We start from the raw sequence: 17,493 nt of genomic DNA, 5'->3' as shown, positions 1-17,493 counted from the left end.
CAGTTATGTGTTAGTATTCATGTTTCCAACAGCCTCCTTATCAGTTTGTATTAGTTTTATTTGTATTTGTATTAGTTTTATTTCACATCTTGTTCCTCTCCTGTTAGGAACGTTCAGAGAGCTACACTCCTGTCTTCCAATTTATCTGTTAGTTCATTTCAACACTGTTTTGTGTTGTCTTGTTTTTGTCTGTTATTTTAATATATATATATGAACAACATGGTTCACGCCTACTGGCTAAAGAAGCTGACTGCACTCCACGAGCGTCTGGCAGCACAAATGAGCCAGCTGCTAGTTAACAGGGGACACCCGGAATGGCTAACCAAAGGTCGGACGGTCCTGATCCCCAAGGACCCCAAGAAGGGACCGGTCCCCTCCAACTACCGACCAATAACCTGCCTCAGTACTACATGGAAGCTCCTGTCAGGCATCATATCGGCTAAGATGAACAGGCACATGGGTCAATACATGAGCGGGACACAGAAAGGAATTAGCAAGAATGCCAGAGGCGCAAAACACCAGCTACTGGTAGACAGAACAGTCAGCCGAGACTGCAAGACCAGACTGACCATGGATGGAGGGTTTCACCCCAAGTCCAGCACCCTGAGGCTGTACGCTAAGCAGAAGGAAGGGGGCTGGGGACTGGTGAGTGTCAGCACCACAGTCCAGGATGAGACAACGTACATCCAAGAATACATTGGGAAGATGGCCCCAACTGACTGAGTGCTCAGTGAATACCTCAGGCAGCAGAAACCCAAGAAAGAGGAGGGAGATGAGGAACCATCATGGAAGGACAGGCCCCTGCACGGTATGTACCACCGGCAGATAGAGGAGGTGGCTGATATCCAGAAATCCTACCAGTGGCTGGACAAAGCTGGACTGAAAGACAGCACAGAGGCACTAATCATGGCAGCACAAGAACAAGCTCTGAGCACAAGATCCATAGAGGCTGGGGTCTATCACACCAGGCAAGACCCCAGGTGCAGGCTGTGTAAAGATGCCCCAGAGACAATCCAGCACATAACAGCAGGGTGCAAGATGCTAGCAGGCAAGGCATACATGGAACGCCATAACCAAGTGGCCGGCATAGTGTACAGGAACATCTGTGCCGAGTATAACCTGGAAGCCCCGAGGTCAAAATGGGAGATGCCCCCAAGGGTGGTGGAGAATGACCGAGCTAAGATCCTGTGGGACTTCCAGATACAGACGGACAAAATGGTGGTGGCTAACCAACCGGACATAGTGGTGGTAGACAAACAGAAGAAGACGGCCGTAGTGATCGATGTAGCGGTTCCGAATGACAGCAATATCAGGAAGAAGGAACACGAGAAGCTGGAGAAATACCAAGGGCTCAGAGAAGAGCTCGAGAGGATGTGGAGGGTGAAGGTAACGGTGGTCCCCGTGGTAATCGGAGCACTAGGTGCGGTGACTCCCAAGCTAGGCGAGTGGCTCCAGCAGATCCCGGGAATAACATCGGAGATCTCTGTCCAGAAGAGCGCAGTCCTGGGAACAGCTAAGATACTGCGCAGGACCCTCAAGCTCCCAGGCCTCTGGTAGAGGACCCGAGCTTGAAGGATAAACCGCCCGCAGGGGCGTGCTGGGTGTTTTATATATATATATATATATATATATGTATATATATATATATATATATATATATATATATATATATATATATATATATATATATATATATATATACATATAAAAATAAATGAAATGAAACACTGAGATCTCTTACTTAAGTAAGAGTAAGTACTTGTTATGTGCTACTTATGTGCTACTCAAAATGTATTTATTTATGTTAATAATTATGTAATAATTACTTTATTATGTTATATATGATATTATGCAGACATATAATATATGTATATATACGTACATAATAAAATACAAAGACTTATATTAAATGAAACCTGGGAATGAACGTGTTTTAAAAAAAATAAATAAACCTTTAAAATCGAAGCAATTGAGTTGGCCGCTAATTTCACTTCAAATAGAAATCAAAATTACAAAGACAGGTGTTTAACCCCCCACCAAATAAATAAATAAATAAAAAGGATACGGCTAACTATCTCACATCTAGAGGTGCGAGTGTGATTCACAGTTCAAGGGCGAAAACATCGAGCTTCACCGGGAGGAGGCGCTATTCTGGGGCTGAGCAGAAAAAAACCGCCAAAATATCTTCTGGCGTAGAAGAAGAAGGTTTTGTCCAATCACAAGCTGTGTTTGTTGTTTACCGGAAAAGATCCAGTTTAACGTTTCACGTTTGGAAAACTGCAGAAAGGTAAGGGTGGAGATATATGTCTTTTAAATAAATGTAAGACTTTTATTGCATGTTGTATGTTATTTAATAGGAATTATTTTTTTCTCTGGGATTCTTTGGAAAACATACATGTGCTCACTTTGAGTATGTCGTATTCTGTGTATGAAAAATGGAGATCAACAAATAACCATTCTTATCGAAAGCCAGAAAAAAAAATATTGTTTTAAAGTAAGTATTACTTTTGGCTGCTCTCAGATACTCAGACAGACTGAAAGCTGTCCACCAAAAAGTTTCATCCTGTGCTGTGATGCATGGATTACATAGCTGAAGGTCTGACAGACAGTTATGGTTGACAGGCAATCAGACAAGTAGGCTGGCAGAACAACAGAAAAAGCTGTAAACAGGTGGAGTAACATTAAAGTCACCATGAGTTCTGAATCAACTGCAGATGATTCATTGTTTGTTTTATTTTTGAGTACACTAGTGTGCTGGACATAAGAGCTAAAAAAAAAACAAAACCCTACTATTGTGAACCTATAGTGACATCTGCAGTTGAAAAATTATTTTAATTGCAGAAAAACACTCAGATTAAAGGCTGAACTTTGTGGCTCAGTTTGTCTCACATACAATTTTTTTCCCCTTTTTTGTAGTCTGTGACTGTGTTTGATAAAAGAGACTGAGGTTAAATTAAAAACTAAAAATGTACTTTCTTTTTTCTTCTGTCTCCTGGCTGCAGGATGTCCTGTAATTCCAGTGTTATTCGACTTTGTACATCATCAGTGGGACAGGCACCGCAAGCTCCAGTCCACCTCATGCCATGTGAGATTGAACACAATGGGCCAGCACAGGTCAACCAATACTTCACTGCTACCACCAAAGACCAGAAACAAGGTAAACACAAAATCTTTTGATATCTGCTAATATGGATTAATCCACAGTGGACAGATAAAAATGTAGAGATAAAAGATCACTAAATGTGTAAATAAAGCAAACAGCTGCCAGTATCCTGGTTTTAAACTATTTTTGCTGCTTTTTTAATAACTGCTGTTTCTGATATGATTAATTTGTTTTGGGGGTAAAAGTGGAATGGTTTTTAAGAATTCTTGGGAATTTTTAGTTAAAGTGAGTTGCTATTTAACACTTAAGTAAGTAATAAAAATGTAGCTTAATTGTCCTTTTTGAGACAGAAAACACTAACAGAGCGCAAAAACCAGCATATGCTAAAGCAAAGTGGACACATATGAACACTACCCGAATGTCTGTCTGAACAGATGAGTTTTAAGCTTCATTATAATGGATGCCACAGAGTAAAGGGTGTGTGTAGAAAGTGGTAAACTAGAGCTGGGCGATAGAACGATAACGATATGTATCGCGATATAACTTTTACTCGATAGAGAAATTAAGCTATCGCGATAGACCTCGCCGCTCTTGTCCTCTTTAAAAAAAAAAAAAAAAAAAAAAAAAAAAAGGTCAGCCAATCTAAATTAAGTAGCGCAGAGCCGAACCAATCACAGCCGCAGCGTCACGTCGCGTGACTTGTTACATACAGCACAAGTGCCAAGCCGCACGTGGGTTTGTTTGGGAAGCAGCCAGCGGGTAATGGGGCCAGCGCATAATGGAGGAAATGAGTGTGCCGACTAGAAAAATCAACCGAGCGTGACCGAAGAGAAAACAGATGATGGTTCCAACGCCGGAGAGATTGTCGAACGGAAGAGCCATAGAAGTTCCGTAGTGTGAAGGTATTTCGGCTATTTCAAGTCTGACAAAAAATAGAGTAGCGTGCACTGTAAATTGTGCCGAAAGCAAGTCTGGAAATACAATAAACTGGTGCATGCGTCACACTGTGCGCCACGTTATTGTTTCGGTGAAATGAATTTCTACAATACTGTTACTGTTAATTGTACTCTCTGCAGTGTTTAAATGCTTACATATACACACAGTTACTGTCCGTCCACACATACGACTCGGTTCTGCTTCTATGCCCCAGCTTTGTTTACTTTTTCCCACCGAGGCTTCTAGACTTCTGATTGGCCAACATTTCTGCACGGTTAGGAATCTAGCGCCACCTGCTGCTTTGGCATGTTCATAGCAGCGTTTTCCTTCATTTCTGCCTTTATGTGTGGACGGGATTATTTTTTAAAACGAAAACGGAAAATCTCCGTTTTCAAAAATACCCGTGTACGTGTGGACGTAGCCTCAGTCTCTGACTGGAAGCGCTAATTCGTCATTCGGCTTTTGTCAGACTAAAGTAACTGTTAAAACTGTTTGAAAAGCTAAGCTATACAACAAGGAGAGATTGAGAATTTCCTTTTAGTTCTCAGTTTATTTGATATTGACAAAAGTTAGTCAGTTTTGTCTGTTCTTCTGTAAAACAAACTAAGATTTATTTTTAGAATTAATATTTTGTTTCTAAGTGGAATTGACAATTTAGTCTGTTTCGTTTGTTCTGTTTTGAAACTTAAACGCTTTAGCGGCTGCCTTTTGTGTAGTTTGCAATATTTGCCTTTATTTATCTGAAAAAGTCTCATGTTCCTTAAGTACATCTACCCTGTTGAACTTATTATGGGAAATAAATATTTAAATAAAAACAAGCTGCTGATTATTTCACATTTTACTTGTGAGCAACGGCACATTTAAATCTTACAAATATAGTTATTTGGCTTATATCGTGATAGATATCGTTATCGCCTGAAATGAAAAAAACATATCGTGATATGAAAAAATCTCATATCGCCCAGCTCTATGGTAAACTATTCCCTAGTTTTGGAGGTTTGGAAGTCACTATCATATTTAGTTTTCAAATGGGTTTGCAGAATCACAAGAAGACCCCTACCTAAGGACTTGAGAACACAAGTGGAGTAGTTTGACAAAATATGTGGGGACCTCAACCTGTAAGGTCATAAAAGTGAGACCCAAGATTTTAAACAATTCAAAAACTTTAAAAGTGGGATGTTATGCGAAGACTTATGAGAGTGAGTTAAAGCCTTACAGAATCAGTTTAGACAGACTGGAGGCGACAAGTAGGTGCTTTAGGAAAGAAAACTGCGCATTACACAGCACACATCAAGAATCCTCAATGCTTTGTTTTGTTTTTTCCTTTCACATTGCAGATAAGTCAGTGTCATTCAGGGGACGTGGGTTAAAGGGGCAGGAGATCAGCTGTCCGCAGGGCTACACGGGGCTGGTACTGAAAGAGATCAACAAACCCGGCTCAGACCAGGAGGTAAATACCACTGGAGTTGTGGGTCCAAGAACTATTTCATAAAATCAGATGCGTAGATGAGGTTTTTGTAACTTGTGTTTATGTGTGTTTTCAGGACAGGACAGTGAAAGTATCTTCTGTATTTGACAAAATGACCTACTGGAACCTGGAAACACCTCCTAATTCAGACGATACTATTGTGATGGCAATGGATTGGCCTGATTTGGCTGAGGCAGTGAGTTGTTTTTTCCCCCTCTTGGATCCATTAATCCAAGATCAAACCAAACTTTGTCTCCTAGTAATTAATATTTAATACATTTAACATAAATAATGTGTGTTTTTTTTGGTGAAATATGACCCAAACAATCTTGGGATACCCTTGGCTGTATTTTGGAGCAGGTTCATATACTATTCAGTCACCTTTAATCACATCCTACAAAAAATTAAGCATGTAATACCAGTTGTTGCTTGAAGCTGCTGTTCTGAGTTAATTACCAGTTATTTCCTGGATCTATATTACATTTCCATCTGTGGCTATTCAGTACATGTTCACCGGGTTTCATAAATATAACATTTTCTTGTAAACTCAAATTACACTGCACTGAAAACCTCAGTTGAGGCTCATTCTCTTTGGTGGAGGAACTGTGTTTAATTCAACTGATGAAAATGCAAAAGACACAGACAGAAATATTTTCAGATATTTGCAGGTTTGTCCTGATATTTTGTCTCTTCACAGATCCACGCTCCAGTAGATGACTGAAGAGGCCGCCTGATGTCTCCTCAGCATTTTACATATGAAATGCGCCGCTTGCTGGTTATTCATGATAACTGGTGGAAAGGCTTAAGAAATATTTTCAGTAAGTGTTGCTTTTGCAGAGCAATAAGTTACACAACCTTTGTATATATCTTTAATGACATGTTTTTTTTCTAGTGAACAAAAAATAAATAAATAAAAGTCACTGACCAAAGTGTGCAATGTTTTATTCACTGAAAAAACTACCATGTTCATGTGGCACGTTCTACTCAACACTGTTTATTCACAAGGGCACATTTAGATTCTGTAGACTGGCTACTATAAAACCCTCTAATATGTATTAACTGCAATTATGATATGATAACGGTATGGTAATAACGACACACAGCAGCTGTCATACAAATACACTTAAGGTGGTGCAGAATGAAAGAGTGTTTAACATTAACTTAAAGTTTAAACAGAAGGCAGAAAACTGCATGTGTTCAAGTGTGTCGATACTGTGGTGGTTCTCAGTCATGGTAGTTTCAAGTGCTTGAAAACTATTCATTGCAAATGCGTAAATGACCCTCAGGTCCACCTCCAAGGATACAGTCCCCACTAAGACTCTCAGACAGCTGATGAAGCCGCTTGGATGAGAGGCAAGAAGAACATAAAGAAGTCCAGCTGCCTTCTTTTCAAGCACTTGAGACGATATGCTGTTCTGTCAAATTACAGAAGTAAAACTGGTATGAGATTAATCAATCTGTTAGCTAATCAAGAAATGTTGGCCAGGAGCGTTCAGGGTTTTGTCTCCTTGACAACATTTGATTGTATCTAATGAACAATGTCAAACAAAGTCTGAAATGTGTGGTGATAAGACACAGACGTTACGACCGGACATGCACAGAGCTGGGAGCATAACTTGCAGTAAACTACAATGTAAAATCCAATCCTGTGCAGGTCACTGGAAATAAAAAAGTTAATTTAACACCTTTATCCATTTCCATTATTTTCAGATGCAACTTCAGTATTTCTGGATCAGTTACTTTATGTTCCTCATTTGACACTTATTGCATTGGAGATAAAGAGGAAGGAAATGAAAACGAGAAAGAAACAAGGCAGGTATTGACAAAGTGACTTCAAAACAGTTCGAGCTCACATTTGGGGGTTTAAAATGGCACAAAAATCAACTTTCTGGCACTGAAAGAGCAGTCATACAAATTTAACAAATAAAAAAATAAAACCTTTGTGTTTGTTTTGAGTTAATAAAGCATAAGTGGTATAGTATGTCACATGACTAATATTTTTAGACATCTTTTTCATCTCTGATAATTTTAACAAACATACGTCTTTGATGCAACAATGATGAAGGTATTTAAAATTACAAACTTGGGTGCGAGGTGTCACTTAATATTACAAAGAGTACACAATAGTACAGCTATCAAATCTGTTCCAGGGCTCCAGTAGACAACAGTGAACATTAAACAGATTAGATTTGTGAATAAAAGAAGTACCAATATGTGTGGGTAAGATTGGGATCAAATTTCCAGAAAGGAAAGTTGGGGTATCTGTGGAGCGTTTTTAAAGTGAGAGATATAAAAGTCAGTCAGTGGCAGGGGTGGGAAATTTTCTCTCAGCCACTCAAACATTTAACCAGCCACGATTTTTATTTTTTGTGTGTAACATTTGCAATGTTGCGTTATATTTACTCCAGAAATATAACGCCACATTGCAAATGTTACTGATCGATTTTTCCTCCCTCTTCTAGATCCCCCTTTTCCATTAGTACCTACTCGGATTGATTTGCCACGGGAGTCAACTCAGATCGACTGGTTCTCCATTACAAATCAGTACTACCTAACCTGCGTGGTTGTCATCACAGCAATGCGTCAGAAAACCCTGCAACTTTATTAATATGCGACATGAACACTACAAAAAAAGGTGGACGTTGAGGCAAGAATATACCTGCTGCTCGGTCTGTGGCCTTTCGTCAGACTTGGGGACCACAGAGTTATTTTTGTAGCCATTTCCCATGCTGCTGGGTTTAAAAAATGGTTTCAATTTTCACGAACGTATGTAACGAAATATGTGCAGCAGGCTAAGCGTAATTTATGGTCCCAAAAATGTGTTTGTCAGCGTACATCTTTCCATTCGGGGTGAAAAATACAGAACAGGCAGTGGCTGCAGTTGACAACTTTTTACTGTTTTAACACTCTGCTTCACTTCAGCTCTTTTGTATGTCATATATGCTGTATGTATGCTGATGGATCAACAACAGCACAAGCAAAAGTGGCTCACAGACCGGTTGCACCACATACTTTGTACACTGCCACCATATGACAACGGAGCTCTCTGCAGGTATACGGGCAACCCCAAAACTGCCAGCGGACAGCAAACATGCTCTCTCTGTTGGATCATAAACTCAGCTTTAGAGTGATTAAGGACAAAGAGAGATGGAAACATACTGATGAATGAAACGTGTGGTGAGCAGATGGAAGGAGTACTTTAAGGAGCTGATGAATTAAAAAATCAGAGAAGAGGACAGACAAAAGATAGTGAATCAGGAAATGCAGAGGATTAGTAAGGAGGAAGTGAAGGCAGCTATGAAGAGAATAAAGAGAGGAAAGGTGGTTGGTCCAGATTACATACTGAACAGTATGGAGTCTTTGAGAAAATGTACATACTGTACATTTTGTTGTGGAATTGAAAGGTGTCTGTGTTAGCTAAGAGGTGGAGGTGGTGGTGGTGGCTGCGCTGGCAGAGAGGACTCTGTGTCTACTTTGCTGCGTTTGGCTGGCAGTGTGTGGTCATGCGCTTTGCGAATGTGTCGGTACAGATCGCCCGATTGTGTGTAGCTTCGGTAGCAGTAGCGACACTCATACGGCCGCTCCCGTGTGTGCACAATGGCGTGGCGTCTCAGGGTGTAGGTGCACGAGAAAGTTTTTCCACAGACACCACACGTTGGTACGTCCTCTACGAAGTTTCCTACAGAGTCCTGGAGCTCCTGGAAATATGCAACAGGGTCGGAGTGCTGCTGAGATGTGGATGGAGGAATGAGGGATGCAGTGAAAGAGGAAGCATCCTGGGAGGAAGGTCCAGCCCCAGAGGAGGAGGAGGAGGGAGAGAGGGGGAAGGAGTAATCATTTGTTTGGGAGGTCAATTGTAAGAAGCCCTGTGGGTGAGAAGAGAGAAACTGAGGGCTGTTCAGATCTTCTTCCTGGATGTCATCTTCAAAGTCATCATCAACTTCCATCACGGGTTCTCTCTCTTTGCTTTCCTCTTTCTCATCCTCTAGCTCTTCATCTGATATAACAATGGCCTCCACTTTGACTTTCACATTCTCTCCATCATTGCCTCTCCTATCTGTTCCCATTAGAGGGTGATTTTTAGTATTAGATGAAGCTCCAGTGCCCCCCTCAGGTCCTTTAAGCATTTGTCTCTGAGGAGGAGGAGCAGCAGCGAGGGATTCTGAGCTCTGGGTTTGAAGCGATATGGCACTCTGAATTCGGATCTGTGGAGGCGCACGCCGGGACAGCATCTTTGGTGCGCTTAATTGTAAATGTGAGGTCAGAGCTGATGCTTGGATCAACATAACCATCTGCTGTCCTTTGCCTAATGTACTTCTGTCATCAGTGACTGAGGGTTCCCCTAAAGAGCCATTGCGTGGGAGTTGCGGTTCATCAGGATGTGCACTGGATTCTGACTGGGGAAGAGCAACCAGTGAGCGACCAGCAGCCTGGCTCACTGGGACCAGAGAAGAAGATGAGGAGGAAGGCTGCTGGTTACTGCTGAAAAATAAAAAGGAAGATACAAAGCCTTTTGATAAAAAGAAATAAGAATGTTCAATTTCTTATGGTTTAATCTAAATAATGATCATAAGTCCTCTCAGTGAAGGCTGTATTGAAATCAGATTTTACTTTACTTCTCCTGTTATATATATATATATATATATATATATATATATATATATATATATATATATATATATATATATATATATATATATATATATATATATATATGTCCTTACACCCTTAAAAACATCTGATTATGAAACTGAATTAAAGACAACACTAAATAATTATAGAACAGAATTAAGTAATGTATGCTGCCATTGAAGTGTTCTTGTTTTTCCTTATTTTCTGTCTGTAAATCAACAATTTATCTACCTGCATGTCTCAGTGGTGCTACAAGGACTACAGAGTGCTGTGCCTTCTCTCTGATGCACAGCCCCCATCCTGATGTGACCTCCAGGAGCAGGGGCAGACTGGCCTGTGATGAAGCCTTGCACCAGCTCTCCACCTGGGGGCAGAGGAGGGCCATCCATGCCTGGCTGGGTGGTATCGGCGAGATCGGGGCTCAAAGGAGTCTGAACTCGTGCCTCTGATGACTGCCCACCAGTCCTTTGTTCAGACTTCACAGTCTCCACATGGCTCCTCTCTGCCACCATGGATGCTGATAACAGTGGTGCAGCTATGGTGACTGGATTTGAGTGATCTGATGCCATGGCCACCATGGGCTCTGCTCCACGGTCACCCCCATCCTTCCTCCGTGTCTCTATTTCCTTCCTCGAACCAGCACTCTCTTCAGAGCGTGTGCTGTCTGCCTCAGCCAGAGGCCCTCGTCTCTGCAGCCGCCTCTTGCAAACTCTTACTACCTCATTCATGTGTAGAAAGCTTGCAGCTGCCAATACGTCCTCCACTGGAGGTGACTCTTCAAGCTGCAGCACTCCTTCATAGACAAAGTCCAAGAGCAAGCCAAATGCAGCTGATGTGACAATGTCACTGTCGAGCGTGACAGAGCTGCTGGTGCTGTTTCCTCCTGGAGAGTCTGAGTAGAACATATGGAAGAATGGCGAGCAGGAGGCCAAAACAGCCCGGTGAGCCAGGAAACGGGATGAGCCCACCAGGACGGTGCAGTCACAGAGGAAGCCCCGCTGGCGCTGAGACTGCAGGGCGGACAGCAGCTGCTGGGAATGCTGAGGAAACTCCATCACCTGAGCAAAAGAGACAGGGAGAGATGCGTTTAACCCCTACAAGTGAAAGCTTCTGTATGAAACTATACTGAATCACAATACAGTAAAGCAAAGCACAATTATACAAAAAGAGGATCTGTTCTTGTGGGATAACTGTAGGTAAATATTGTGCACTAGAAAATGTTTAAAATGTCCTCAAAGCTGGAAACACATTATAGTTATCACAGTGTGTAATAAAGCATTTATGACATGTCTGCTTTATAGGGAGACAACATGTTACCTATGCACAAAATAAAGCACAATAAACTAAATAAGTTAATTAACTTATTTTCTCTGAGTGACAGTGTGATTTTTTTAGATGTACTCTTTAGATAAATTAATGTTAATGCTTAGATAAACATCTAATAATATTTTATAAGACTACCTGTAGAGAAATCATAGGGGGACACTACAGCTAAATACAACACAAACATTTCCTAATTACTTACACTTACTAACAAAATATATATGATTTCTGACACTGTTCCATATAAACGAAAACTGTTGAATAATGACATGTCTCATCTAATTTTGCACCAAGATACATTACTTTTCCAGAACAGACACTGGATAATGCCGAGGTCAGAATTGCTAGTGCAAGATTTATACAGTTATATACAGTTATGCAGTTTTTTGTTGTTGTTGTTTTTAAATCATTATACCAGTAAATAAATGGCTACGGCTATAAATAAAAAAGAGAGAAGCTATTTTTAAAATTGGAAATTGATTATTTGGAGCAAAAAGTTAAAGTGGCTATCACCATATATATAGAGAGAGAGATAAAATAAAAGACTCACGGCAAACTCTTCGTGTTTCCGTCTTTCAGCGCTGTTTAATGGCAGGTAAGACTTTAAACAGCCGTCCAGCTTTAACGTTGCTAACATTAGGTTTCCATGGTGACCTGCTCGAATTCTTCGGTCCGCTGGCAGATCTCTTCATCCACGAGCTCAATCTGTAACATGGGACGTTTCACACAAACAGGAGAAGAAGAAGCACGACTGAAAGCGTACACTTTTCAGAAATCCCCCCCCCCGCTGCCCAGCCAGAAATTCAGGTAACCCAAGCTCAACGATGCTAGCATTAGTTAGCCAAGTTAGCTCAGGTTCTGTGTTCAGTTCCAGCACCAGGAGTATCCGGACAGTCCCTACTTTAGAGCCTGCTATTTACCAGATAGGTTCTTATTTACCACGGACGGAAACGATCGTTTCTATTCTTGAGTGCGTCATTGTTTTTGGTGGGTGTCCTGAACATTTTCTTACCTGCAGCCACTCAGACAACAGCTGTCTGTCTGAATGATGTTTTCCTCCAGGACAAAAAAAAAAAAGAAAAGAAAAAAAAAGAAAAAAAACAACCCGCTTTTCCTCTGTGGTGCCGAATTACCGGAGCACTGCCCGTCACAGTGCCACCTGCAAGCGGAGAACGGGAACACACAGGAAGCGAGAGCAAGCCAAAACGCTACGCGCAATGCACTGACAACAAATATTATCCTATGCAACGTTTCGCAGAATTAAAACCAGTGAAATTTATCATACAACAGCTGAAAAGCTGAGCTGCCTGTGCGTTCATGGACAGTGCCAAAGGAGGGGGAGGAAGTGGCAAAAGAGGAAGAGGAAGGAGAGGACATCGTGGTGGAGAGGTGAGAGTTTGTTGACCCATTCAATTGGGATAATTTCCCGTCTTTTTAATATCTCATAGTATTAGCTGTATGACAGGCAGTATGAGGGTTTTGGCATGGTAAAGTCTAGGTCCTATATTTAAACCACAGCTATAATTAGAACTAAATTTCAGTGTGTGTGTATGTTACTGAAAGTGATGCCTTTTCCACCACCAGGACAGAGATGTCCGCCTCTCTAAATCCATGTCTTATGCACTTCGCCATGGAGCCAGCCAGATGGGTCTGCAAATGGGTACAGGTGAGCTGCTTACAGTCAGATCTAGGTAACACAGATAATGCAGGGTAGACTGGTAGGGATGCAAATTTAGCAAGGACTCTAAAGGAGTTTTCATTTGAAAATGTAGCAAATTTTCATATTATTACCTGCAATTACACACAGGAAGTTCACAAACACTTATAATGAGCATCAAAACCAGCCTCACACTTACACCTCCAGAAATACCTCGTGATTGTGGTCAGTTAGCTCTATCCTTGTCTCATTTAAGCATAAAGCTTTTCTCCAGAAGTCATTTAGCTTGTCCATGTGGGCAGTATAATCATACTATAATCATTCTGCAGTTCAAATAAATCATTAAAAGCCCTAAATCACCACTATTAAGGGCTAAGACAAGTGATGTGTACTGAAAACATAAAGGACCCTGATACATAGAGATAACCTGCATGTAATTAATGTCACCATTATAAAGGACATTTAAGAACGTAGCCTGTACATATGTTTACCTAACAGCAAAATTAAGATGGGCAGTTTAAAATAAATAAAACCCAATATAAACATTTTACTGAGTACCCAATATGACCTTTAAAGAAAATGATGTCATTCACCCAGGTATTTGTAGTATAATACTTTCTTCACAAAGTCTTCTGCTGGATATGCTTACCAATATTATCTGAGATCTGAGGGTGATTTCTGTAAACCAACATAAATTTGGTTTCCTTAACATTAAGAAGCTGCTTTAAACAAGACAATTTGGAGCTCTGACTCAGAGCAGGGTCAGCTGGTACAGTATTATACATTGAGCTACAGCCATTGCTCAGTTCCGGTAATTAGTGTATAAGGACGTAGTGTATCTGTTAATCAGAAGTTTGGTAGTTTGATCCCTGGTTGTTCCCAATGTGTATCTTGCTAAGGCACATTCATCCACTGATGCATCAGAGTATGAATGTGTGTGAATGTTAGACAGAAAAGCACTTACACTAAAGTTGTGCCTGAAATCTGCTGGTCTGCTCGTCGAGTTTCAGGGTTGTTGTTCCTTTTACTGCTGGGATCACTTTGGACATTCTGCATCTCCTCCAGTTGTTGTTGGTACTTCTGTTTTCTTGTGTTCCTTCTTTCTGATATTGCTGTCCGCTGGGATTGCCACATCTATCACAGCTGCAGTGTTCTGCTCCTTGTCAGCCAACACTATGTCTGTTTGGCTGGCCAGCAGCTGCTTGTCTGTCTGGAACTTGAAGTCCCACAGGGCCTTAGCCCTGCCATTTTCAAGCACCTTCAGCAGTGTTTGCCATGAGGACTTGGGGATTTCTAGTCCATATGTGGAACAGATGTTCCTGTATACTATCCCAGCCACTTGGTTGTTTCTCTTGGTGTATATTGTCCCAGGTACCATCTTACCTTTTTCTACTATGTGCTGGAGTGTCTTTGGAGCACCTTTGCACAGTCTTCAACTTTGGTCTTTATCAGCTGTGCTAGATTTCTGCCTCTATGGAGCTTGTGCTTGTAGCCCTTTCTTATGCTCCTAGGATCAGAGCCTAGGAGCATAATGTTTTCCTTTAGGCATGTACAAACTATGCATTGGGAAAGTCTGAGGACGCATAGAGATTAGTACCAACTAACTAGAGGAACCTCTGATTATTATCATTCATAAATTTGATTCATTGTGTTTTGTCTACATGTGATGCTGGAATGCATCCTTAGAAAAACACTCACTGGTGAAATACCTAGAGTTGTCTTAATCACAATCACGTTGCTTGATGTAAACAACAAGAAGGGTAAAAAACTTCAGTTACACCAAAAAGACTTATGCATTCAATATGAAATAAGTAGTGTGAACAATTTTAAGCAATTAGAAAAGTGGGTGATACATATTTCTGATGTCCATATAACAAATTTCACCTATGGACAGATCCCATTTAATGATGTTGTCATAATTTTGATAGCAGATGCAGACCTTAGATTTATTTTTATTTTTATTAATTTTAATATTGAACTTTTTAACATCCTTTTGCTGTTTTTTTTTTTTGGATTATTTGTAGAGAAAATGCTGCCAAATTGGATCAGTGCCTCAAACAAACAACTTGTTGCTCACAGGGCTGTAACATCCACAGGGGAAATTTGACCATAGTCATAACAGCTCTCTTCACATATAGACGGCTTCCTGTTTGTGGAGGATCTCCTGGCTCACCCGCAGTTCCACTCGTACTCGTTGGAAGACGTTGAGAGAGTTGTGGCCACAAATGACAAGCAGCGCTTTAAGCTCTGTACCCACCCTGAGGATGGCCGGCTGCAGATTCGGGCCAATCAGGGTCATTCAGTACAGGTAATGAGAGTTACAAAATTGTAAGACATGTCAACACCTGTAAACTCTGAGAAGCTTATACTTGCTGTTGTCAGCACATTGGCTATATTGCATTATCGCCTAGCTAGATGCTGAATTCAGTAAATATTCAGTTTGTTTGTTTGTTCTTGCTGATCAGCAAATGATTAGAAAAATATGATGAAAATGTGATTTATATACTTTTGGGACATAAAACCAAAAAGCAACTCAGAAAATGCAGACTTTGCTTTAGTCATATACCCAATTTGTGCCTAATATACTGTAGATGTGTATGTGTGGGAGAGTGTTAGTGAGTCAAAGACTATTTTGAAGAAGTTACTCTATTTCTTTGCATTCTTGTCATGGAAGAAGTCCTACAACATGGTAAAACAAACTCCATTTTATCCCAAATAATGTAATAAATCAATGTAAATAGTCTTTGGAATATCAGCGTATCAGTGTCTTAGAATTAATCCCAAAATTACATTTTTAACAATCTTAAATTACAGGAAAATACACGGATACACAGAGTAGTTGTCTTTAATGTGTACAGACTGATAATGATTATATGTGTAGTCAGGCCTTCCCAAATGCCCCACTGATGCTGGAAAAACCCTGCACGAGCGTTTGCATTTGATGTTAGGTTTAGGCCCAATAACAATGGGGAATATCTTCCTTTTAAATTTTTTGACACTGCCACTGTTGTTGACATTTCAGCTGAGCATGGGATCAGTCAAACTCTCACTGGGCTTGAGTTTAATAATTTCTCTCACTATTTTCTCCGATACTAATCAACTGCCCATGACTAATTACTAAAATAAAGCAATAGTAACCAGAATGCCTTTCTTTACCAGATTTAAGGCGGCTTTGTAAATCTGTGGCTATCCTGGCTGTGTTTCCACGGTCAGGTTGTGGATCTGGAGCTGAAACCGGTCATGGCTGGTTCTCCAGACTGCCCTGCTGAGGCTGTTCATGGCTCCTACCTCAGAAACTGGAGCTCCATCCAGCAGCAGGGCCTGAGCCGCATGAAGAGGACACACATCCATCTGGCACAAGGCTTGCCAGGGGAGGACGGCATCATCAGTGGTATGCTCGTGTGAGTTTGATGGAGAGTAGCTTGTCAGGAGGTTTGTACTACAGCGTTATTTTTTTTCCCCCACCAGGCATGAGGAAAGATTGTGATCTAGCTGTGTTTATTGATGTCCCCAAAGCACTGGCTGGTAAGATTAAACCCCGATTGCTGCTGTCCAATTATCTACCTTTACTCTATATGTGTAGGAACCAATGCTACTAGTTTTATGTGTCTCTACAGATGGTATCAAGTTCTTCTGGTCTGAGAATGATGTGCTGTTGACTGAAGGTGATGCTGAGGGTAAAATTCAACCTAAATACTTCAGCCGAGCTCTAAGACTGAGACCTTCAAGTAAGAAAAACTCTTATACAGAAATAAAAGTTTAGATTTTATGCTTACGTGGATTTGGGTTCACTATTTCCTTGTTCACTGAGCTCTCTTTTGCTGTGTTCCAGGGAGCATCCTGCCACTGCAGTAACAGCAGAGAGTGCTGTCCTGTCATTGGTCATTACCGCACTCACCTGACCATGTTAGCATCCGACGGTTGGTTGATGCTTATCCCAGTTCCCCTGGCAACACTTGTTTTCCAGCAGCATCGATTTATCAGCAACAGAAGTGTATATTCAGAAATCTCCCAAAGTGGCACCTGATTGGTAAACTTTAAACTGTTGATTCATTATTGAAAGTGAACAGGACAGAAGGTGTATCCTTATTTTTATATGACAATTCAACAAACTTAAAAATACAGAAGCCTTGTTTTCCCCACTTCATGCTAAATAAAGCATTGTACCAATGACTACCAGGATATTTTAACTGGCAGATCTTTAAATAAAGCGTATTGTGCATGTGGTTAGTCACGTGGCTAAGCATGGGAAATGAGAGGATGCAGACATTGAGGTTTAACGGACTGCAGTTTCCAGTAAGATATGGACTAACACGCACAGTGTGTGAGGGAAGATAACTTGTTTGAGGTTTCCTGTGTAAGAAATTGCCAAAA

At 40.9% G+C, this 17,493-nt stretch overlaps 3 protein-coding genes across 4 annotated transcripts; 2 read left to right on the top strand and 1 right to left on the bottom strand.

The window, feature by feature from the left end:
* Positions 1-2,191: 2,191 nt before the first annotated feature.
* rnaseh2c (ribonuclease H2, subunit C) lies at positions 2,192-6,436 on the top strand. Its single transcript, XM_085426892.1, has 5 exons — positions 2,192-2,287; positions 3,003-3,157; positions 5,377-5,489; positions 5,584-5,703; positions 6,205-6,436. Exons 2-5 carry the CDS (start codon positions 3,004-3,006, stop codon positions 6,226-6,228), a joined length of 411 nt encoding a protein of 136 aa, XP_085283018.1. The 5' UTR covers positions 2,192-2,287; position 3,003; the 3' UTR covers positions 6,229-6,436.
* Positions 6,437-6,570: 134 nt separating this feature from the next.
* Positions 6,571-12,602, bottom strand: zbtb3 (zinc finger and BTB domain containing 3). Of its 2 annotated transcripts, none has more exons than XM_085426864.1 (4): positions 12,475-12,602; positions 12,013-12,167; positions 10,371-11,197; positions 6,571-9,989 (listed from the first exon to the last, which is right to left on the bottom strand). In XM_085426864.1, the coding sequence occupies exons 2-4, from the start codon at positions 12,097-12,099 to the stop codon at positions 8,921-8,923; spliced, it is 1,983 nt and encodes a 660-aa protein (XP_085282990.1). In that variant the 5' UTR covers positions 12,100-12,167; positions 12,475-12,602; the 3' UTR covers positions 6,571-8,920. The 2 variants fall into 2 exon arrangements, with proteins under 2 accessions (XP_085282990.1, XP_085282994.1); XM_085426868.1 differs by having other exon boundaries at positions 6,571-9,986.
* Positions 12,603-12,630: 28 nt separating this feature from the next.
* Positions 12,631-17,188, top strand: trpt1 (tRNA phosphotransferase 1). The gene is made up of 7 exons (XM_085426884.1): positions 12,631-12,851; positions 13,047-13,128; positions 15,258-15,427; positions 16,333-16,510; positions 16,588-16,644; positions 16,737-16,847; positions 16,952-17,188. The coding sequence occupies exons 1-7, from the start codon at positions 12,780-12,782 to the stop codon at positions 16,972-16,974; spliced, it is 693 nt and encodes a 230-aa protein (XP_085283010.1). The 5' UTR covers positions 12,631-12,779; the 3' UTR covers positions 16,975-17,188.
* Positions 17,189-17,493: the final 305 nt, after the last annotated feature.

This window comes from Rhamphochromis longiceps, linkage group LG2 (assembly GCF_057381845.1).
Source record: "Rhamphochromis longiceps isolate RC_006_pf linkage group LG2, R_longiceps_female_GT1.1, whole genome shotgun sequence".
Classification (NCBI taxonomy): domain Eukaryota; kingdom Metazoa; phylum Chordata; class Actinopteri; order Cichliformes; family Cichlidae; genus Rhamphochromis; species Rhamphochromis longiceps.
The sequence above is the reverse complement of the archived record's forward strand: the minus strand, read 5'-3'. Positions and strand labels throughout refer to the sequence as shown.

Coding starts and splice junctions, on each gene's coding strand:
- rnaseh2c (XM_085426892.1), top strand. CDS start 3,004: ATGTCCTGTAATTCCAGTGTTATTCGACTTTGTACATCATCAGTGGGA. Junction 3,158..5,376: donor CACCAAAGACCAGAAACAAG/GTAAACACAAAA, acceptor TTCACATTGCAG/ATAAGTCAGTGTCATTCAGG. Junction 5,490..5,583: donor AACCCGGCTCAGACCAGGAG/GTAAATACCACT, acceptor GTGTGTTTTCAG/GACAGGACAGTGAAAGTATC.
- zbtb3 (XM_085426864.1), bottom strand. CDS start 12,099: ATGTTAGCAACGTTAAAGCTGGACGGCTGTTTAAAGTCTTACCTGCCA. Junction 11,198..12,012: donor GGAAACACGAAGAGTTTGCC/GTGAGTCTTTTA, acceptor TCTTTTGCTCAG/GTGATGGAGTTTCCTCAGCA. Junction 9,990..10,370: donor AGCACCACTGAGACATGCAG/GTAGATAAATTG, acceptor TTTATTTTTCAG/CAGTAACCAGCAGCCTTCCT.
- trpt1 (XM_085426884.1), top strand. CDS start 12,780: ATGGACAGTGCCAAAGGAGGGGGAGGAAGTGGCAAAAGAGGAAGAGGA. Junction 13,129..15,257: donor GGGTCTGCAAATGGGTACAG/GTGAGCTGCTTA, acceptor CTTCACATATAG/ACGGCTTCCTGTTTGTGGAG. Junction 16,511..16,587: donor GGAGGACGGCATCATCAGTG/GTATGCTCGTGT, acceptor TTCCCCCACCAG/GCATGAGGAAAGATTGTGAT.